At 43.4% G+C, this 24,209-nt stretch overlaps 1 protein-coding gene across 1 annotated transcript in view; it reads right to left on the reverse strand.

The window, feature by feature from the left end:
- LOC147733537 (treslin-like) overlaps window positions 1-4,439 on the reverse strand; it is a 31,392-nt gene extending 26,953 nt beyond the window's left edge. The window contains exon 1 of the mRNA XM_086956936.1: window positions 3,672-4,439. Coding sequence (XP_086813062.1) covers window positions 3,672-4,340 — 669 coding nt within the window. The 5' untranslated portion in view covers window positions 4,341-4,439. The remainder of the gene's footprint in view (window positions 1-3,671) is intronic.
- Window positions 4,440-24,209: the final 19,770 nt, after the last annotated feature.

Consider the following 24,209-nt stretch of genomic DNA (forward strand, 5'->3'; position numbering starts at 1 on the left):
ATCATTCCACTTACTAGATCCATTAACTTCCAATCAACTGATAACCGGGACAGACAGTCTACCTGTACATAATGCCAACCATGCATGTCTTCCAGAATGTAACAATATTCTTGAAGTCTGGCAGCCAGTCTGGCCAACCTCGAGGAACCTTTGCTCACGCCACCAGGTAGAAGAACTCTGACTAAAGGCTTACGATCAGACCTCAAAATAAATTCTATAACCCATATGTACATTTGGTAATACGCAACTCCCTGTGCTACAGCTAGGGCCGCTCTATCCATTATAGAATAGTTCATCTCAACATTTTTTAATGTCCTAGATGCGAAAGCAACAGTTTTCTCACCCCTAGTATATTTTTGTGAGAGAATGGCACCAACACTTGTTGCACTTGCTTCAACTGTTATAATAGATTTTAGCCCAATATCAAAGGGAACTAGAATCCCTGCCTGACAAATTTCATTCTTAATCAAATTGAAACACTCCTCCTGTTCTTGCTTCCAAACAAAATTCTGACCTCTCCCTAATAATGATCCCAGCACTTCTGGTTTGTCCAACTGCACTTCTATGAACGTCCGCACTTAAATCACAATCTCGAATTAAATGGCACGAAACAGACATGCTAGGCACGAGAGACACTGAATCCGAGCACTACTCTACACACACAATGCAGTTAGGTTCACAGGTGCATAAATTAGTCAGTTTAAGTATAATGGTGATAGGGAACGTGCAGGCTAGATGAGATGAATCATGAGAGCCATCAAGACGACAGAAGCCAGGGGACTTAATCTACAAAGTTTATGTTAACACTAGAGATTAGCAATATTTCTAAATTAATACTTTGGGCCCACAAGGATCTAAACTGGAAGGCAGAGACCTGATGGGAGTGGTTTACACGGTGGAAGGCAAACAAGTCACAACCACAATACAGGGACTATCTGACATTGAAGGTGCAGACAAGAGACCACCAATACACAGAACACAAATGGAGAATGTCTGCATATGTATGGGGCAGAGAAATGACATCTTAATTGGCAAGTTTTATGAATAAGTGTCCTCCAAAGAAAAGGGTACAGATACCACTTTCACAGGGAACAAGAAAGCAGAAGACAGGGCTATCTGCACAAGGCACAGGTAGATATGCTGACAACATACGCATTTGGAGTGGGGCAGTGTGCAGAGAGAAGGCAGAAAGAGAAATACCATGCATAGGAAAGGGTATGTCAAGGACCAGGATGTGATCTTGTACACAGGAAAGGGCAGACATGGGACATAAGCAAAGGGAAGGGGCAGAGTGAGGCGACCTACAGAGGGATACTAAAGGGAGGCCAATTGCACAGAGGATGGTGAAAAGGAGCGCGACCTGCTCTCATTGCATGGAGACTCCTCTTGTAGTGAGTCTCTACAAGTAGAGGGAAACATACAACGAAAGTAGCCAGTAATGGAGAAAGAAGCTACAGGGCACATTCAAAAGAGTAGACAGCACTCAAATGTGATCGAACAGTCGTTCTGAGTAAGTATAAAGGTATCGTTTGCGTATGGGGTGACCTCCATGGAAGCACTTCCTTTTAGCCCATCAGGCTCAGCAATGGGTAGTACTAACAACAGCTTGTTCAAGTAAGAAAGGTAAAGAAAAAAAACGACCCCATTAACCTTAAACATGCCTATTTCAAACCTAATACTTTTTCTCGAATAGCTTCCATTTTTAAAGGCTGAAAACAAACAATTTTGAAGTAATAAAATTCAATTGTGTGCTGCAAATTTTTTTGGGATGCTGCGAAATTTGCTAATCTATGATGCAATGTCTTTTGGGGGTGGGGGGAAGTCTATCTAGAGTCTTCTCGCCAGAGATGTGCAACCGGTAAGATAATCTCCATGCGGTCAGTTACATTTTAGGAGAATAGATAGTTAAGTGCCAAATATCAACAAATATTAGCAAAACCAATAGATCCAAGATAAGAATTTGTTGTGAAAGGAACTACAAATTTAGATGCTGAGTAGCCTTGGCTAAATGGCTGAAAGTAGTATATAGATACTGCCATAGACATCCAATGTGACCGTGTTCTAGTACCATGGTTACACCCTAAAACAGTCCTGTGATCAATGAAATATGTTGTAAACACAAATATTTATGTATACTAAGCGGAAACAACTAAAAGAAAAAATAGGAGGTGAAGGATAACCTCATAATTTCTTGTATCAAAATCATGTCATGCCTCACTCCACTGTATTGTGCTCAAACTAAAAGATCAGCCATATGCAGACTGATTCCGTTCCAAACCTACTCACCTATTCTTTCTATTGTAAAAGTGTGGTTATTACGAGCACACAATATCGTATACTGCCTTTCAATGTCCTAAATGGATAAAGTAATGCCATAAGTGTTCCCATATTTGACCAACGTCCAAACCAACTGTAAGACCTCTAAGGTTTACTCCTTACCGTATTCATCAATGCGGTTGCCAACCCAAATAACAGTCATATTTCTCCAAAGTCTTCCAAGTACACAGTCTGTATTTAAATAAAATATATATATATTCATGTAATCCTATCATGTTATCAAGGACTATATTAACACTAAAACATATCAGCACCCTCACTATATCTTCCTAACGTATCATATCCGTGCGTAATCGATATGGTATGTTTGGAAGATATAGTGAGGGTGCGGATATGTTTTAGTGTTTATACAGCCCTTGATGATATCACCAGAAAAAAAAAAATATATATATATATATATATATATATATATATATATATATATATATATTTTTTTTTTTTTTTTTTTTTTTTACCAACAACTGAGTGTATTTGGAAGACATACGGAGATTGAGAATAAAGAGGAGAACATATCTACACTAACTCGTTGTGGGAACTCTGATTTGAATATTGGTGCTCGGGATCACATTTATTGTGATTGGGGGCAGTCTGGTCGCCTACTTGAAGGGTGCAGTGGCTGCTTCACGTCCCTGGAGCAACATTTTGGACTTAGTGCATTAAATATTATCACGATAGTGCACCGAAGTTACCCTGCAACATCACTTTTGTACTGTAAATAAAGATACACCTGGAGGTACCAACATATCGTGGGCTATGTCCTCCTAACCATAGGAAAAGGTGATACCTGCTTACTGACACTGCAAGAACTCTAAACTACCTTCGACATTCGTCCTCTCAACCTAACCCATACCATTCAGATTCTACTGGGATTCATCAGCAACAGCTTTCATTGGTTCTCCTCCTGACTAGCCAACAGACACCAGTTGGTTCACATGACCACACCCACGGTTCAGACAGACAATCACTATCAGCTCCAGACAGGGTTCTATCTTGCTTGTTCATCTGCAACATTTACATAGAACCCCATGGCGACTCCAACTGAACTTTAAATTCTAATAAGCTCCACACATCCAACACCTCAAGCAGGCAGCACCTTAGCCAGAAATGGAAGTTAAGCATCTACCTGAAGCTCAACCCCGCCATGACAACATTTCTATTACGACCTACAACTAGTCCAAACCTGGCTCAAAAAGACGGGGAAAAACAAAGAGTGAAACCAACAATCACCCAATGTACTGGGGTTCCTGACCTCACCCTTAAGAGTAGAGTGTGGAGAGAGACTGACATTGCATCTGCGGACACCTGAGACGTGCCCAAACTTTATAATGTTTCACCTTGTTCTGCTCGGAGGTGTCCACCCAATAGAGGGCGACACTTCTGCTGCTGATCAAGTCTTGAAGGGGCCTGGGAAATAGCCTGTCTCTCAGCTCCTGGCCGATTGCCCCAGTTTTGGAAAGTTCAGCCTCGGCTCCCATCAGAAAGCGCTGCAACTCTCCCTCTGAATGCGGGCACGGTGCAAGTAGGAATATGGCGTTGCGGCTCTTCGGAGAGGTATTTTCAGGAGTCTGTAGTGGCTCCTCGGAGGGACCTCGCCTGATCCCCCTAGACCGCAGCAGAGCTGGCTTGGCTGGCGAAGTGATGTCCGGCCGATCCCACTGGTAATCCAGCAGCGTCTCCTTCAGTGCAGTGTGCGTCAAGGAGACCGGCGGCTGGACGCGGGTGCGGGTAGTGCGCGAGGGCTCCCGATCCCCTCGAATCTCCAACTCCTCTTCCAGTTCCTCAAAGCTGCGGGCCCCGAGCTCCCGAAAACGGCAGAGACGAGATGGCCGGCCATGGAGCCCACGCGAGTCGAAGCAGCGGGAGCCCCAGCGGACCCGGCCGGGACCCAGGCGGCAGCCCAGATAGTTTAAAAGCCGCAAAGCGACCAGCCTGAGGCGCAAGCGGTGCTCTGGGCTCGCGGGGGATGTGTCAACCAGCAGCACAGCAGTATAGGTGGAAGCCATGATGGCCGCGTTGCAACCCCCTGGACAGCTCCAGAGACCGCAGCCCTAACTCTAGTCAAAAATCCACTCCTCCATGCCCCCTTCCAGTTCTACGTTCACTTCCACTTCACAGTGATCAAACATGTCGCGCGCTCCTCTGGCCCAGGCTTGCAATTGGTCCACACGAAAGACGCGTTTGTCTGATTGGGCCAGTGTTGTTCTTTTGCTCTCTCCAATGAACACATAGTTGTATGATGAGAGTGCATCGTTTCAATTGGAGGGTGAAACTATTCGAAGCTAGACCGCAACTCTTTAAGTATCGTGCGTCCGGTTTAGCAGCCACGTTAGGTAAAGTGCAAAAACATTTGGGTATAATGATCGAAGGAAAAGGCTCAGCGCTAGGGTGCCCTTGCCGTATCATGACCACAGAGACCATTGATCTAACACGGACACGTTATTTAATAATAACCAACAAGTTATCATGCAACTTTGATCTTAGGCCCCAACTCCTATAGGCTAGTTTTATTGGAAGGGTGCCACAATGTTTGTATGCATTCCCCATTAAATTGCATTTCAGGTCACGGAAGCACTCTAGGCTTTAATAACATGATCATATTTATAAAAATGAATTGATCAGCTCAATGTCGTCTTTTCTATCAAGCAGCGGTGAAAGTCCATTAAAAAGCATGATCACTGTGATGCATTGCTGCATGCAATGTGGACGGGGTCAGTGGGGGCGGGGTCAAAGGTATTTAAAAAAAAATGTACTGTACCTTTTTAGGTTTTGCCTAGCCAATGCGCATGTGCTAGGAAAAACTTAATGATGTCTGTGTGTGGGGACTGGACCGTCCCCACTCTCTCATTGGCTAGCTTCATAAATGGAGGCTAGCCATTGGGAGAAGGCTCTGTCCGTCAATCTTGGACCAGATTCGGGGGCGTTCCCGAGAATTTTTGGCTTTTGGCTACGTCACGCTACGTCAGCCAAAAGCCCTCAGGAACGCCCCTGAATCTGGTCCGGCATTGACGTGCTTTCCTGCTCGGGGCCCCTCCCGTTGTCCCCCAGTCACCCTCCTCCAGCTATCACTTGGCCGTGGCTGCTCCCTGTGCTTTTCCGACCCTCCCGCTAAAATTGCATTTTGGCAAGGCATTACAACTCTTTAAATCGTGAGGCGCTCAGCGTCTGTTTGAAGAGCCGTCTCCCTTATAGTCTGCAGTGCCTGCCCCCGCCCCGCCCCGCTCAGAGCAACCCCCTTTGGCTGGCTCTTCCCTGCAAGAATCTGCCTCCTCCTAATACAAAATACAATTCCGCAGCGCTGGAGTATGGCGGTGAAGGGGGCATGTTCGGGCACCGGGATGCTGCTGGTGACGGCCAAAGTGGGCACGCTATTTTTCACCCCGCTCGGGCACTAACATCCGGGAGGGGCCGGCCCTCGTCCCGCTGGCTGACCTCACTGTCAGCCAGGACATGCTGTCCTTAGACAAGCAGCACATGCACACACAAAACTGTCCTCGTCAGCGCCGGGAGTACCAAGGTAATGTTTGCTTTTTGATACCAGAAAAACGGCCTCCAGCGCTCCGAACAATAATGTATTGTTTATACAATTACAAGACTAACCAAGAATTGGCAGCCACTGCCAGGCATATTGGCATTACCAATGTTTGTTGGCTGGTTGTGACTAAACTTTAGAGCCCTCCCCTCAGTTACTGACTTAGATACGCCCCTGCGTGCACCGCCCCCTCCCTGCTGCCCTTCACTCACCCGAAGGAGAGAACCGCATCTCTCTTCAGACATCCCAGCGCCTGGACGCCATTGCCGAGCTGTGAGGAGCTAAAGCGTGTGTTTTAACACCGGAAGTTTCAAAGTAAGATTTACAATCGGATTGGGATAGACTTTCTAAATCCATCTCTGTAGTAACTTTACACAGCTATCTAGCTGCTGCTGGTTAGCTGAGTGGGTCCAGGCGCCTGTTGCTCTGTCTTTCAGCAGTGTCCACTCTGAATGCCGAAGAGCCAATATTTCCATCTTTATTGTATTGTAGCTTTCATATAGCGCTTCACACCCCTACTTGGAGCGCCGAAGCGTCTTTCTGGGTGGGTAGGCGCTACACCGTGGCAGAGTGCAGGGTTGGCGGCGCTGCATTAGTAGTTATCACAAGTGGGAATCGTCTTGGTGTCTAACGTGAAAGACCGCGGAGGGGATATCAACTTTTCTTGGGCCGCAGCGCTTAGAAATGTGATGCAGGAGAAGGCGCGAGAGATAGGCACTATATTATAGTTCTGATTGGCTGTCCGTTTTAATTCACTTTCGTGGCCTCTAGTGTGCTAGAGGCGGGGTCAACCCGGAGTGGTCTGTGTTATGAATTGTTCCGTTGGGGTGTGGGGGCGGGGCGCCGCAGCATCAAGCCATGGGGCACTAGTGTGGGTGCTGTGGGGCAGCTGCGCATACCATGTGGCTTGCAGGGAGATTCGTGGACATCTGTGTTGTGCCAGGCATGACTATTGGCATCACGGCGGCTCTTTGATGTAGACCATTATCGCATTTGTTAAGCTCTAGGAAAAATATAGTAATTACATTTTCTAGAGCCTGCAGTAACACCGGAGGGTTTCTTAGCGCTAATCTGTCACCCCATTCTAACAGGGACAAACAGTGAATACAAAGAGGCTACGTTTCATTCTAGAAAAGCCTGTTTGTCAGGTTTTCTCAGATGGTCTGCCATGGCCCCGCTCTCCAGGGACGCCTAGCGCCGAGTGCTAAGAGGGGTGCTTTTCTGTCCTTGGCGCTTGAAGGCATGCCCTGCGAGCTCCGGGTACAGCTGGACTGCTCCAAAGGAACCAGTGAGAAGGTGCTGTGTGACCCGCCTCACGGGGGCGCTCTAAGGTTGCTGCCCGCGCTCTGACTGCAGAGGGCCCCCTGGCCCTAGTACCGCTCCACGATGGCCCGGATAGTAATGCATCTTAACACCGGCTCTGGGGTGAGGGGGTGACACCTCCAGCCTAGGGCAGAAGAGGGTGTCTGGGCAGGGCTTTCAGCTGCAGAGCTCACATTACCATAAGCAGAGGCAGTGAGCATTTTAAGCCGTAAAGCAACCCTCTTGTCTTCTCAGTCACTACACCGTCATTCAGGGGAATAAGGGGGTTCGATGGTTAAATGCCACTTTGTGAAAAAATCCATCCCGAAAAACAGATGCTACATGTTCCATAAAAAATACAAATAAAAACTTGTTTCGTGAGCTAGCTCTGTCAAAGAGGATGTCTTTAATGAATGATTTACGAGCTAGGGAAAGGTTTGTTCCTGTGGCATTCCTGTTTGACAAGCGCAGACGTTTTCTATTTATTTACGTTGTTGTAAAACCAACCCCCGCACCCCGTACGTGCTTGCGACACAGAAGCGGCACTCTGTAGTGCACGACGAGCCTGGTGTCATAGCAGTTGATAATCAATCCTAAGTGTCTGTAGCTCAGAGAAGCCCATCAAAGCGTTTTATGTACTAATGCACTCATTCCCCAACTGCTCTCCTCCGTCGCGCTCTGCCGCTCCCCCGGACCCCACCCCTCCCTCCCCAGCCATGCCATATGTCGTTCGTTCACACCCAGTCAAGTTCTATTCTGTGCTAGTACCTAACTGTTCCCATCATTCACTTTCACTGCCCTGGCTAGGACCATCACAGCTTCCTTCCCAGAACTGCACTCTACCCTAGTCTTTCCTGCTCAGCATCCCATCCTGCACTCCACCTGCCTGGGATATGCCACAATTTACCACGCTGCCCTCCGTGTCTTGCCCTTGCGCTATGCCTGGACGCTGGCGCCAGCATAGCTTCTGCCCTAACCCTGCTCTCTGCTCCTACTCATTGAATGTGCCTTCATTCATCGTTCTCCACAGTGCTGCCACAGCGCTGGATTTAGCAGTGTCACTGTTGTGTTATAGAACTCGTCTGCAAGTAATTGCTGTCTGCTGAGCTCATCCAGTAGGGTACAATAGGTCTCACATTTGTGAGAGATTAAGCTGTTGGCAATGTAAATGACAATGCCATTTATCGGTTTTCAAAACCAACACATAAATAAAAATGTTGTAATTTACAATGCCAATAGCCTGCCCTCTCCCAGCCTGCCCTCTCCCGGCCTGCCCTCTCCCGGCCTGCCCTCTCCCGGCCTGCCCACTCCCAGTCTGTTCTCTCCCTGCCCTCTCCCAGCCTGTCCTCTCCCAGCCTGTCCTCTCCCAGCCTGTCCTCTCCCAGCCTGTCCTCTCCCAGCCTGTCCACTTCCAGCCTGCCCTTTCCCAGCCTGTCCTCTCCCAGCCTGTCCTCTCCCAGCCTGTCCACTTCCAGCCTGCCCTCTCCCAACCTGCCCTCTCCCAACCTGCCCTCTCCCAGCCTGTCCCCTCCCTGCCCTCTCCCAGCCTGTCCTCTCCCTGCCTGTTATCGTGTGCCGGCGGCAGCAGGCAGGAGCATGCACTGCGTCCCCGAAGTAACAGCCCTAAAGCAAGCAAGAAGTACGCCCCCCTCCCACCAATCCCTGTTAGGTAGTGGAAACTGTCCAAACTGGGGTGCAGACAGCCCCTCTCACCTTTCGGCCTGGTACCACTGCACCAGCCGCACTACTTTCCTACTGACTGTTCTCCACTTCAGCCCCGTCTAAATTACAATTCATGCTTGTGACCCTTTTGCCTGCTTGTGCTTGTTTTCATGACCCTGTTGCCTGCTTGTGCCTCCGTGTGCCCCTGTTGCCTGCTTGTGCCTCCGTGTGCCCCTGTTGCCTGCTTGTGCCTCCGTGTGCCCCTGTTGCCTGCTTGTGCCTCCGTGTGCCCCTGTTGCCTGCTTGTTCCTCCGTGTGCCCCTGTTGCCTGCTTGTGCTGTGTGGGTGTGTGTGGAGGGCTCTGTGTGGCTGTGTGTGTAGGAAGCTTTGTGTGGCTGTGTGTGTGGGGGGCTTTGTGTGGCTGTGTGTGTGGGGGGCTCTGTGTGGCTGTGTGTGTGGGAGGCTCTGTGTGGGTGTGTGTGGGGTGGCTCTGTGTGTGTGTTTGTGTGTGTCATTTGTGAGAGTTAAAGATAGTGGCATTGTAAATGACAATGCCATTTATTTATGTTAAAAAAACATAAATACAAATAATGTCAAGAGCAATGCCAATAGCTCTAACTTTAACAAAGGCAAAACCATTGCATTGTAAACGCTTGTTTGGTCTTTCACCTTCAGGTAGATACACATAAAATACCAAGCACCATAAATGAAAAATAAACAAAAAAATTACACAAATCAAATCAGTGGGAAATGCAATATAGAACATTACTATTAGTTAATGCCTGCAGAGGTCTTTGTGTAACCTGAGAACCACAGAATTAAAGCTTGATTGGTGCAGTTGAGAATAGTGACCTGCACACATATAGTGCTACAAGGTCCCATTCGGTGACAGAAAGCACTGTGAATATGTAAGTCATTATTTGAACTTGCAATACTGACAGTATAATATAGACTGGTACAACAAATGCAATGAAACATAAATAATAGGTATTGTCATTTACAATACCAATAGCTGAAACTCTCGCAAATGCGAAACATATTGCATTTCAAATGCTTGAACCTCCTGCCTTCCTGCAGTAGGAAAAACTCATTAAAGGAAATAGTGCTTATTGACTAAAGAAAACGTAGCGTATAACAACCAAAGTAAAAGTGCCAGTCCTCATGGGAGGTTACAAATAAACAAGGCGGTACTAAGGAGGGACTAATAAGCCTAAAAACGAACCAGAAGCCAGCATTTACAAAGGACAATGACACAAGCCGATGGCAAATATGAGCAGGGAGTGGGTGGGGCTTCAAGTACATAATCCAATACAGCATGACTCGCAGAGCACGATTGCGCTGCCCAGGCTCAACCTAAACAAGCGTTTGCAATGCAATAGGTCTCGCATTAGGAAAGTTTGAGCTATTGGTATTGTAAATGACACATTTTTTATTTATGTGTTGGTTTTGAAAATAGCGAAATTAATAGCTTTGTCATTTACAATGCCAATAGTTATAACTTTCGCAAATGTGACACCTATAGCATTTGTAATGCAATATGTGTTGTATTTACGTGACTTAGATGTATTGATATTACAGATAACAATGGCTTTAAATTTTTTAAAATAATTAATACTTAAATAAAAGTTATTGTAATTTATAATGGCAACAGCTTAAACTTTTGTAAATAACTTTTATGAAGATTATGTTCAGTGTATTTTATTGAGACGAAAATCCAAGAACAGAAGTGAAATATTTACATCTTTTTGTAACATTTGTAATAAAGCTTGAAACATTGATAGAACATATTTGAACCAGTTGTTGTTGAATGGTTGCACAGATTGATGCTGTGGTGGCGCTGAATGATGCTGTGGTGGTGACGAGTGATGCTGTGGCGTTCAGTGATAATGTGGTAGCGCATAGTGATGTGGTGGTGCCCCTGAGTGATGTTGTGGTGGTGCTGAGTGATGCTGTGGTGATGCGATGGATAGATAGAGTGAGTGCAATAGATAGATAGAGTGAGGGCGATAGATAGATAGAGGGAGGGTGATAGATAGAGGGAGGGCGATAGATAGATAGAGTGAGGGAGATAGATAGATAGATAGATAGATAGACAGACAGACAGACAGACAGACAGACAGACAGACAGATAGATAGATAGATAGATAGATAGATAGATAGATAGATAGATAGATAGATAGATAGATAGATAGATAGATAGATAGATAGATAGATAGATAGATAGATAGATAGATAGATAGATAGAGTGAGTGAGGGCGATAGATAAATAGACAGATAGAGTGAGGGTGATCGATAGATAGATAGATAGCGAGATGGCGATAGAGTGAGTGCGATAGATAGAGTGAGGGCGATAGATCGATAGACAGATAGATAGAGTGAGGGCGATAGATAGAGGTAGATAGATAGATAGAGTGAGGGCGATAGATAGATAGATAGAGGGCGTTAGATAGATAGATAGAGTGAGGGCGATAGACAGATTGAGTGAGGGCGATAGATAGATAGAGTGAGGACAATAGATAGAGTGAGGGCGATAGATAGATAGACAGATAGATAGAGTGAGGGTAATGGATAGAGTGAGAGCGATAGATAGATAGAGTGAGGGTGATAGATAGATAGATAGATAGATAGATAGATAGATAGATAGATAGATAGATAGATAGATAGATAGATAGATAGAGTGAGGGCGATAGATAAATAGACAGATAGAGTGAGGGTGATCGATAGATAGATAGATAGCGAGATGGCGATAGAGTGAGTGCGATAGATAGAGTGAGGGCGATAGATCGATAGACAGATAGATAGAGTGAGGGCGATAGATAGAGGTAGATAGATAGATAGAGTGAGGGCGATAGATAGATAGATAGAGGGCGTTAGATAGATAGATAGAGTGAGGGCGATAGACAGATTGAGTGAGGGCGATAGATAGATAGAGTGAGGACAATAGATAGAGTGAGGGCGATAGATAGATAGACAGATAGATAGAGTGAGGGTAATGGATAGAGTGAGAGCGATAGATAGATAGAGTGAGGGTGATAGATAGATAGATAGATAGATAGATAGATAGATAGATAGATAGATAGATAGATAGATAGATAGATAGATAGATAGATAGATAGATAGATAGATAGAGGGCGTTAGATAGATAGATAGAGTGAGGGCGATAGATAGATAGATAGATAGATAGATAGATAGATAGATAGATAGATAGATAGATAGATAGATAGATAGATAGATAGATAGATAGATAGATAGATAGAGTGAGGTTGATAGATAGATAGATATAGTGAGAGCGATAGATAGAGTGATGGCGATAGATAGATAGAGTGAGGGCGACAGATAGATAGAGTGAGGGCGATAGATAGATAGAGGGAGGGTGATAGATAGAGGGAGGGCGATAGATAGATAGAGTGAGGGAGATAGATAGATAGATAGATAGATAGATAGATAGATAGATAGATAGATAGATAGATAGATAGATAGATAGAGTGAGGGCGATAGATAGATAGAGTGAAGGCAATAGATAGCGTGAGGGCGATAGATAGATAGATAGATAGATAGAGTGAGGGCAATACATAGATAGATAGAGGGCATTAGATAGATAGATAGATAGAGTGAGGGCGATAGATAGCTAGAGTGAGGGAGATAGATAGAGTGAGGGCGATAGATAGATAGATTGATAGAGTGAGGGGCGATAGATAGATAGATTGATAGAGTGAGGGCTATAGAAAGAATGAGGGCGATAGAAAGAGTGAGGGGGTAGATAGAGTGAGGGCGTTAGATAGATAGATAGATAGATAGATAGATAGATAGATAGATAGATAGATAGATAGATAGATAGATAGATAGATAGATAGATAGATAGATAGATAGATAGATAGACAGATAGATAGATAGATAGATAGATAGATAGATAGATAGATAGATAGATAGATAGATAGATAGATAGATAGATAGATAGATAGATAGATAGATAGATAGATAGATAGAGTGAGGGCGATAGAGAGATAGAGTGAGGGCGATAGAGAGATAGATAGAGTAATTGTGTGGCGTGTAATTATGTGCCACTGAGTGGTATTTGGAGTGTATGTTGCGTTGAGCGCAGTGTAAATATGTAGCATATAATTGTGTGGCGTGTAATTATGTGGCACTGAGTGGTATTGTTTAGAGTGTATGTTGCATTGTAATAATGTAGCATATACTTTGTGGCACTGACTGGTTTTGCGTGGAGTGTGTGTTGCATTCTGTAGAGTGTAATTATGTGGTTTGTAATTATGTGGCACAGAGTGGTATTTGGAGTGTATGTTGCGTTAAACGCAGTGTAATTATGTAGCATATAATTATGTGGCACTGAGTGGTATTGTGTGGAGTGTATGTTGTATTCAGTAGAGTGTAATTGTGTGGTGTGTAATCATGTGGCACTGAGTGGTATTGTTGGGAGTGTATGTTGCATTGAGTGCAGTGTAATTATGTAGCATATAATTATGTGGCACTGAGTGGTATTGTGTGGCGTGTGTGTTGCATTCAGTAGAGTGTAATTATGTAGCATGTAATTATGTGGCACTGAGCGGTATTGTGTGGCATGTGTGTTGCATTGAGTGCAGTGTAATTATGTGGTGTGTAATTATGTGGCACTGAGTGGTATTTGGAGTGTATGTTGCATTGAGTAGAGTGTAATTATGTTGCGTGTAATTATGTGGCACTGAGTGGTATTTGGAGTGTATGTTGCGTTGAGCACAGTGTAAATATGTAGCATATAATTGTGTGGCATGTAATTATGTGGCACTGAGTGGTATTTGGAGTGTATGTTTCATTGAGTTCAGTGTAATTATGTGGCATGTAATTATGTGGCACTGAGTGGTTTTTGGAGTGTATGTTGCATTGAGTGCAGTGTAATTATGTGGTGTGTAATTATGTGGCACTGAGTGGTATTTGGAGTGTATGTTGCATTGAGTGCAGTGTAATTATGTGGCGTGTAATTATGTGGCACTGAGTGGTATTTGGAGTGTATGTTGCGTTGAGTGCAGTGTAAATATGTAGCATATAATTATGTGGCACTGAGTGGTATTAGGAGTGTATGTTGCATTGAGTGCAGTGTAATTATGTGGCATGTAATTATGTGGCACTGAGTGGTATTTGGAGTTCATGTTGCGTTGAGCGCAGTGTAATTATGTAGCATATAATTATGTGGCACTGAGTGGTATTGTGTGGAGTGTATGTTGTATTCAGCAGAGTGTAATTGTGTGGTGTGTAATTATGTGGCACTGAGTGGTATTTGGAGTGTATGTTGCATTGAGTGCAGTGTAATTATGTGGCGTGTAACTATGGCACTGAGTGGTATTTGGAGTGTATGTTGAATTGGGTGCAGTGTAAATATGTGCCGTGTAATTAGGTGGCACTGAGTGTTATTTGGAGTGTATGTTGCATTGAGTGCAGTGTAATTATGTGGCATGTAATTATGTGGCACTGAGTGCTATTGTTTGGAGTGTATGTTGCATTGAGTGCAGTGTAATTATGTAGCATATAATTATGTGGCACTGAGTGGTATTGTGTGGAGTGTGTGTTGCATTCAGTAGAGTGTAATTACGTGGCATGTAATTATGTGGCACTGAGTGTTATTTGGAGTGTATGTTGCATTTAGTGCAGTGTAATTATGTGGCGGGTAATTATGTGGCACTGAGTGGTATTTGGAGTGTATGTTGCATTGAGTGCAGTGTAATTATGTGGCGTGTAACTATGTGGCACTGAGTGGTATTTGGAGTGTATGTTGCATTGAGTGCAGTGTAATTATGTGGCATGTAACTATGTGGCACTGAGTAGTATTTGGAGTGTATGTTGCATTGAGTGCAGTGTAAATATGTGGCGTGTAATTATGTGGCACTGAGTGGTATTTGGAGTGTATGTTGCATTGAGTTCAGTGTAATTATGTGGCATGTAATTATGTGGCACTGAGTGGTTTTTGGAGTGTATGTTGCATTGAGTGCAGTGCAATTATGTGGTGTGTAATTATGTGGCACTGAGTGGTATTTGGAGTGTATGTTGCATTGAGTGCAGTGTAATTATGTGGCGTGTAATTATGTGGCACTGAGTGGTATTTGGAGTGTATGTTGCGTTGAGTGCAGTGTAAATATGTAGCATATAATTATGTGGCACTGAGTGGTATTAGGAGTGTATGTTGCATTGAGTGCAGTGTAATTATGTGGCATGTAATTATGTGGCACTGAGTGGTATTTGGAGTTCATGTTGCGTTGAGCGCAGTGTAATTATGTAGCATATAATTATGTGGCACTGAGTGGTATTGTGTGGAGTGTATGTTGTATTCAGTAGAGTGTAATTGTGTGGTGTGTAATTATGTGGCACTGAGTGGTATTTGGAGTGTATGTTGCATTGAGTGCAGTGTAATTATGTGGCGTGTAACTATGGCACTGAGTGGTATTTGGAGTGTATGTTGCATTGGGTGCAGTGTAAATATGTGGCGTGTAACTAGGTGGCACTGAGTGTTATTTGGAGTGTATGTTGCATTGAGTGCAGTGTAATTATGTGGCATGTGATTATGTGGCACTGAGTGCTATTGTTTGGAGTGTATGTTGCATTGAGTGCAGTGTAATTATGTAGCATATAATCATGTGGCACTGAGTGGTATTGTGTGGAGTGTGTGTTGCATTCAGTAGAGTGTAATTATGTGGCATGTAATTATGTGGCACAGAGTGTTATTTGGAGTGTATGTTGCATTTAGTGCAGTGTAATTATGTGGCGTGTAATTATGTGGCACTGAGTGGTATTTGGAGTGTATGTTGCATTGAGTGCAGTGTAATTATGTGGCGTGTAACTATGTGGCACTGAGTGGTATTTGGAGTGTATGTTGCATTGAGTGCAGTGTAATTATGTGGCATGTAACTATGTGGCACTGAGTAGTATTTGGAGTGTATGTTGCATTGAGTGCAGTGTAAATATGTGGCGTGTAATTAAGTGGCACTGAGTGGTATTTGGAGTGTATGTTGCATTGAGCGCAGTGTAATTGTGTAGCATATAATTATGTGGCACTGAGTGGTATTGTCTGGAGTGTATGTTGTATTCAGTAGAGTGTAATTATGTGGCGTGTAATTATGTGACACTGAGTGGTATTGTTTGGAGTGTATGTTGCATTAAGTGCAGTGTAATTATGTAGCATATAATTATGTGGCACTGAGTGGTATTGTGTGGAGTGTGTGTTGCATTTAGTAGAGTGTAATTATGTGGCATGTAATTATGTGGCACTGAGTGGTATTTGGAGTGTATGTTGCATTGAGCGCAGTGTAATTATGTGCAGAAAAAAACTCTGGTGGAACACAATACCACCAAGCAAAGCAGTAAAGGGCTTGGGATGGCAAAAGGTGATTGCTCACTTTCGCAGCCGCTTTGATGTTCTCAGTGGCTGCGCGGCTCACTGAGAACATCAAAGTGGCCGCAGCAGGCGGACAAATGGTGCGCGCTCCCGGCGCACATGCACTGTACCCGAACCGCACTATAGGAGCATTTTTGAAAGCCCCACTAAATATCTCACCAAAACGATGGCTTAGGCGAGGCCTAAAAAGGTGTAAGATAAAATGGTGGTTCCAAAATGTAGATTCAAGTAATGTTCAGACTGTACTTAATGCTTTAAAAAAATATAATGCAGATTCTCCACAGTTTTAATGGGTAGAACTTGTCCCGAACCTTCTGCGACCACTTCAACCTCTTCTGTGGTCCAAAAGTTCTCTTCCTCTTCTGAATTATGCCTAGACTCCTTCCTAAGCAGAGTCTTCTCCATTGAACTCTCTATCTTCTTTTCCAGAGATGCATACATCTCAACAAACAACTTTCCATATAGGATTTCATTATTTTCTCCACACATGTATCTTTTCCTTCCATCTTAAAAACTTTAATAATTTACCAACTTCACCAAAAATTATCCAAATTAAACTCTCTTCTATTTAACTATAATACTGTCTAAAAACGATAGTAAATTACAATTTATAAACTACTATACTAAAAACTTCCTGAATATGCACCAACCGATCACCTGCCAACTCGCATTCACCTCAGTCGAACTGTCAACTGAAGGCTGTCAGAAACCCTTGGTACGATCTGACAGACTTCCGAATATTAACCAAAACATGGCCGTTCAATCAACTGGCATTGGCTTGATCCCAAACTCCTAAAATGTCCACCGTAAATTACATGCGTACGGAATCCCCATGTCATCAAAATACTTCTAGGTGAATCAAAAAATCCAGAACGCTCACGCTCACCAAAGCACTCGCTCACTCACGGCCAGAGGATCTAAACTCTCCGTGCGCTCCGCTCGACCCCGCATCCCGCTCCACATAATATGCGTCATCAAGAAAGAATCTTCCCTTGCGCCATCACAAGACCCACTTCAAACCACCAACAGAAACAAACCCTGATTTCTTAACTTTTGGCGCATTGAAACCTAATAAACTCGAACCTAAACGTAATGATACTTCACATTTCAATATATCCCATCTTAAAAATAGTAAACCCCATTACAAAAGGAGAATACTTTCAATCTTATCTTAAAGACATGACATAATAGGAATATAAATCCTTATATAATATTTAATTAATATAACTAATAACCCATTATCGTTACAATTTAAAATATGTAAATCCACCATAAAATAAACGACCTCAAATACATTCAAATATGAACACTCAAAATAGTGGACTTATCTGTGTCTGAGCGGCAACAAAAGAGGAAGATTGGAGGTGGTTCTGAGCTTTGTAAGTTCTAAATTCATATGTTTGTTGCTGCTGTGTTTGAGGGCAATAAAAGGTGTGATGCTTAATATTGGCCTCCGAGCCTTGTTAAAATTGTACCTTAAAAGAATGCATGTCACAGCTCATATGGAAGATCTTTGTGATCACAAAGCGTCAAGTGATTCCATCAAATAAAGCCCGTACGGCTCCCAGACACCCTTCACATTTGCAGATTAACCTGTTGTCTACATTAGCAGTTTTTTCAGGCAGCAGGCACCCTGGTCAGAAGGTTTATTTAGCTATGTGCCCCTTCCTCTGTTTCACAGCACAAAAGAATCCATGAATGACACTTCAGCTAAAGCATTTAAACTATGGGAATGTATCGGAATTAATCATCCGGGACAGTTGTCTTTTCACAAAAGAAGGGCAAACGTTTTTGATGAAGTAAAAAAGTATGGGTACTTCATGCCCCTCCGATCCTGCCCACTTCGACCAATGCAATTAAGACTGCAGTCTTTTGGATTTCTTAATTCTCAAGTGCGAAATCTTCAATTCCAAGATGGGCGCAATATCGGCTTACTCATGTAAAAGGCAATATTCCATGTCATCTTCTTATCATGTCCAGTACCCTGTCCAAAGAGATTGAAGCAACCTAATTTCCATGCCACCCCTACATGTCACAGAAATGCAATTTTATTTGTGCGCCTGACCTTGCATTCAATGTGTGTGTAGGAAGGTGGAATCTGACTGCATGGTTGCACCCACTTTTTCCTAGTGTTTTGATGGTTTGGCTGGGATCCTGCTATTTAGGGCCCCAGCCTATCTGCTTCCCTCTCTAAATTGATTCCAAGTACTTTAGGTACACTCCAGTTTGGTTACTGGGGTCCCCTTGTGATTCCCCAGTATATGGTACACTATGTACTAAGGACATTGGTACCCCAGAGGCCTACCAGGGGCTGAAGCCTGTATTATGCCCCCGTGGGAAGCCTTCCAAATTGACACCACTGGACTGCTACTGCAGCCTGGATAAGGCGGTGCATGCACCCCTTACTAAGATATAGGTTACCTATATCTACCTTTAATCACTGATACATATAAATCCATCAGTCACTCCTATGGCAGGCCTTATCAATCCTGAAGGCAGAGTGCATTGTTTTGTGTGAGAGGGTGCCCATGCATGAGCTGGGCCCCACTACAGCTTTCTGAGCCTATTCTCTGAGGCTGTTCTTTGATGCAGCCAGACCATATACTCTTAAGTGCATTATAACCTCGCGGTAAATGCTAACTTTGGAATGGCTGAATGGAAACATGTCAAACACTTTGGAATCCTACCCCCCGCCAGTCCTGGTGGCGGGGGTAGAATTCCACCCTAGAGGGAGAGACATGCACACACTGGTCTGCCCGGTAATAGTTTAAAAGAGCCCTGGCATCACTAAATGGATGCTGCAGCCACAGACACGAGCCTGGCCTCCTGCTGCTGACCGAAACTCTGGCAGGGGAGGCCTGGACAACTCGAATTCAGAACCTGGTTGTTGTCGGCACCTCCTGGTCCTCGTTGCTGAGGAGTCAAGCTTCACCTTCTTCACCTGCAAGCACCCGACATCGGTGGGCATCCGCCTATCGCCTTCCTGGTCACTGGGAAGTGACCCAGAATCAGGTCCCTCTGCTTTCAGGTTCTTCTCATCCTTGATCTAGGCTTGGATCACTCCGGAAACCTTTCCACTTGGACGCCAGCAGCACTTTCCAGCAGATCGCCATTGAAAATGCAGACGAAACCCGACACCAAATATATATATATATACCTGCTATGGTTCTCTCATTTGATCATTCACAAGATTATAGCCTGGTAAAACAAGCTGCTTTACACTCCTTCAAGACTTAGCCTGAAGGCTGCTCTCCACAGCTGCTTGCCTTCTGCGCACTGTTGCGACTCCACTATGGGAAATTATTTACACAGTGTAACTCAAATTTGACACTTTATATACAATAAAACGCTGCAAATGCTCTGTGTCATCAGCTTTATATCTTTACTGATATATCTTATTTATTCATATGATATATATTTCATGTACGTAAATACCAATGGTACATCAATTATTTCAAAAAACTTTCTTTCAACATAAATGTTTGTTTTACAACAGTATACTGATAATCTTTCCCTGCCCAATGCATTTCGGGCCGCCTGGCCCTTCGTCAGGGGCGGTACCTAAAAAACAGAGAAATGGATTCTATCACTTAAATGGGTATTGCACTTCAACGATGCATAGTTCATAGCATGTCAACATGTGCGTTAGTTGCAGTCACTAACTATTAGGTTTAGAAAAAACCTCTGAGTTTAATCAAAATGATCATTGTATCGTACTCACTTGAAACCAAAGGTGTAATGTGAAGAAACAGTGGTGTTCAAATCTGTCAGTATGAAGAACATTGATCCGTGGCTCTATGAGAGAAATAATATGCCTGACTCTCATGTGTAACACTGTCTTTAACATAGACCTAAGACAAACGTTCAAACATCATGACTTACTAGATGCTTGTAAACACTGAAAGAAGATACTCCTAATGTATACGACTTGGCTGACTGTTATAGGCTAATCACACAAGAGCTGTTAGTTGTTTCACCGCGGCCGGAGAGTCCGCTGGGGGAAAACCATCTACAAAAACAAACAGGCGCAAACAATAATCAACAGTTGTGTCCCTGTACCAGGCGTTTAAGCTAGACCTCTAATTCTAGAATGTCCGTGGAAAAAACTGGACAATACCAAAGTTGATCGAAAACACGAGACGCACCTCGTTGAACAGCTGCTGCTAGCAGTAACGGTCGATGAGATCTCTACGTTGACTATACCAAACCGGGTTGGGGCGAATACTGCAAATAATGACAAGACTCGACATCAGACTATAAAAGTGTAAAAAAATATAACTGCTCAATCAAGTCCCATGTTATATGTACCTGTCTCTGCCCAAGGCAAAAGCGTTAAATCCTCCGGTCGACCCTCTCTCCTTCCTCGCAGACACAAGCGCTCGGTGTGCACGAGAATCAAAACACTCCGTCAAATACTACCGCTCTTCGTGATGACGTGTCGCAAAACGCGTCGAGGTTAAAAATCAACAAAGGACTCAAGGGCCAGAAGTATAATTATGTTGATACCCGGTGGAAACGCCATCTTAGTGTGGTGTAATGAATGAACAGAATAATACACACAATTGGTCAGTGCAAAGGTGATACAATGCAATGTAGTGCTAGGAACTTCAGCCTTTTTACATAACAGTGAAATTGTCAATGACAAGTAGCATCGAGCGTTCTCATCAGTGCTAATATCAAAGGAAACAAATAAAGTCTACTCGATCGTTGATCCCTTTGGGATATTGTGTCTGTAACTTTCTAATCCAGTGGATTTCTCTCTGTAATAATGTCTTGGTGAGACTCTTTCCGGGTGTTGGGGTCACCATTTCAAGTATCTGGAATTTTAACTGGGCAATGGTATGTCGGTTTTTGTCCCAATGTACTGCCAGACTGCTGTTCACATTTTTGTTGCGAATGGTGCTCTTGTGTTCTGATATACGTGTTTTTATTTTTCTCTCTGTTTTCCCCACGTATAACAGTCCACACGGACATTTGATGGCATATATGACGTTCATTGAGTTGCAGTCTGCATTGATCTTAATGGGGATGGTTTCCCCAGTGTGTGGGTGTTTCACTGTGTCAGTAACTATCACATTGTTACAATGGGTGCAGTTTTGGCACTTTTTCATTCCTTTGAAGTTTCCTGAAGTTTTCATAGTATTACATTTCAGTAATTCTTTTATGTTGCGAGACCTTTTGTAGGCAAAAATAGGTTTGTGTATAAACAACTCCTTGAAGTCTGTCTCATTACTTAACAGTTCCCAATGACGGTTTATACTCTTCTTGATTTCTTGCGAGCAAGTTGAAAATTTCGATACAAAGACCTGTCGGTGTGTTTGATCTCTGGTTTTTTTGAGCAACAAAGTTTCCCTGGGCAATTTATCAACCTTTTCCCTGGCTGTCTGCAATACAGTGACAGGGTACTTTTTAGATGCATATTTAGTGTAGAAGGCGTTTAGGTTTGTCTGAAGGGTCTCCTCCTGAGAACATATTCTTTTGGCTCTTAACATCAACGAGAATGGCAAATTGTCAATCAAATTCTTGGAATGGAAACTGTTATATGCAAGAGCAGTGTTCTTGTCTGTGGCCTTGTGGTATACCTCAGTTTCCAATGTATCATCACTCAATTTTACTAATACATCCAAGTATGGGATGGCCTTAGTGTCGATGGTATACGTGAATTGGAAAGAGAAAAACGGTAACGGTTATGCAGGAGCGCACAGCGTGTAAAAGCAGTTTAGTTTTCAAAGAGTCCACGTGGTGCTCAAGGTGGGCAAGGATCCCTTACCAAGACCCTTAAATATAGCCAAAGGCTACAGAACGCTACACCATTCCACCAAGCACTCAAATTATTATTCAAATGTCCAAAAGTAACTACAAGTTCATGTGTTCCAATCTTCTTCTTTATTGCTTCATAAAGTTTTTCATAGCAGATTTCATACACACAGCCAACACGTGTTTCGTCTTGTCAGTATATGACAATTGACTTCTTCAGGGCAAAAAAGACTCCCAGCATATAAGTAAATTCACTTCTTTTAGAATCAGCGTTTTGCTTAGTTCAATCAGCTAAAAGTAACTGCAGCATCTAACTTCACAGCTTTGAGCGCAGCTCTTCAGTATTACTGTCCGTAGTTGTTAGCAAAGTCTTGCAACAATGACAGTCATAAGCGCAGTCCCATCCGCGTATCTGCGGGGACCCGTCCTATTCGATTCCGGCGTGTTGCAGACGGGTGGTCTGAACTCCAGAAACTCTGGTGGATCTGACTCTATTCCTTGATCTGGAAGATTCGAAAAGAAATATCTTAAACACAAGATTCTCATGAACCTGAAAAAATCAATTTCAAACCAGACATTTTCTCACAGTTCCTTTTCCAAAACAGCCAGGTCTCTACATGCTGCCTAAAGTCCATAAAAATCTTTCCAATCCACCATTTCGCCCAATCGTTACCGGATGTGGCACCATTTTTGAGCCTCTGGGGCAGTTTATTGACCAATTTTTGCAGCCTTTTGTACAGGCGTGGTACTCCTACACGAAAGACACAACACATTTCTTACAAAAGCTCACCAAAGTGGTCATCACACCAGGGATGCTACTATGTACTTTGGATGTTAAAGCCCTCTACACCTCTATTCCACACACTGCAGGAATAGAGGCAGTGGAATGGGCTTTGTTGAAACAAGAGAACTTGCCGGTGAACAAAGTTTTTCTATTGGAACTTTTGCATTTCAGCCTTCACCATAGCTATTTCAAATGGAACAATGCATATTATCTACAAAACAAAGGTACCTCAATGGGCTTTTCTGGGGCCCCCGCCTACGCGAATACATATATGGCCAGGTTTGAAGACCAATTCTTGTTAAATGACAGAGACTGGATGGACAACACAGTCATCTATTGCCGTTCTATTGACGACATCTTTTTAATTTGGCAGAATTCTAAGACATTGCTGGAGCAAAAGATAACAGAATTGAACTCACAGGACGAGAATATCCAATTTACGTATACCATTGACACTAAGGCCATCCCATACTTGGATGTATTAGTAAAATTGAGTGATGATACATTGGAAACTGAGGTATACCACAAGGCCACAGACAAGAACACTGCTCTTGCATATAACAGTTTCCATTCCAAGAATTTGATTGACAATTTGCCATTCTCGTTGATGTTAAGAGCCAAAAGAATATGTTCTCAGGAGGAGACCCTTCAGACAAACCTAAACGCCATCTACACTAAATATGCATCTAAAAAGTACCCTGTCACTGTATTGCAGACAGCCAGGGAAAAGGTTGATAAATTGCCCAGGGAATCTTTGTTGCTCAAAAAAACCAGAGATCAAACACACCGACAGGTCTTTGTATCGAAATTTTCAACTTGCTCGCAAGAAATCAAGAAGAGTATAAACCGTCATTGGGAACTGTTAAGTAATGAGACAGACTTCAAGTTGTTTATACACAAACCTATTTTTGCCTACAAAAGGTCTCGCAACATAAAAGAATTACTGAAATTTAATACTATGAAAACTTCAGGAAACTTCAAAGGAATGAAAAAGTGCCAAAACTGCACCCATTGTAACAATGTGATAGTTACTGACACAGTGAAACACCCACACACTGGGGAAACCATCCCCATTAAGATCAATGCAGACTGCAACTCAATGAACGTCATATATGCCATCAAATGTCCGTGTGGACTGTTATACGTGGGGAAAACAGAGAGAAAAATAAAAACACGTATATCAGAACACAAGAGCACCATTCGCAACAAAAATGTGAACAGCAGTCTGGCAGTACATTGGGACAAAAACCGACATACCATTGCCCAGTTAAAATTCCAGATACTTGAAATGGTGACCCCAACACCCGGAAAGAGTCTCACCAAGACATTATTACAGAGAGAAATCCACTGGATTAGAAAGTTACAGACACAAGATCCCAAAGGGATCAACGATCAAGTAGACTTTATTTGTTTCCTTTGATATTAGCACTGATGAGAACGCTCGAGTCTACTTGTCA

Source organism: Lissotriton vulgaris, chromosome 2_1, assembly GCF_964263255.1.
Source record: "Lissotriton vulgaris chromosome 2_1, aLisVul1.2, whole genome shotgun sequence".
Taxonomy (NCBI): domain Eukaryota; kingdom Metazoa; phylum Chordata; class Amphibia; order Caudata; family Salamandridae; genus Lissotriton; species Lissotriton vulgaris.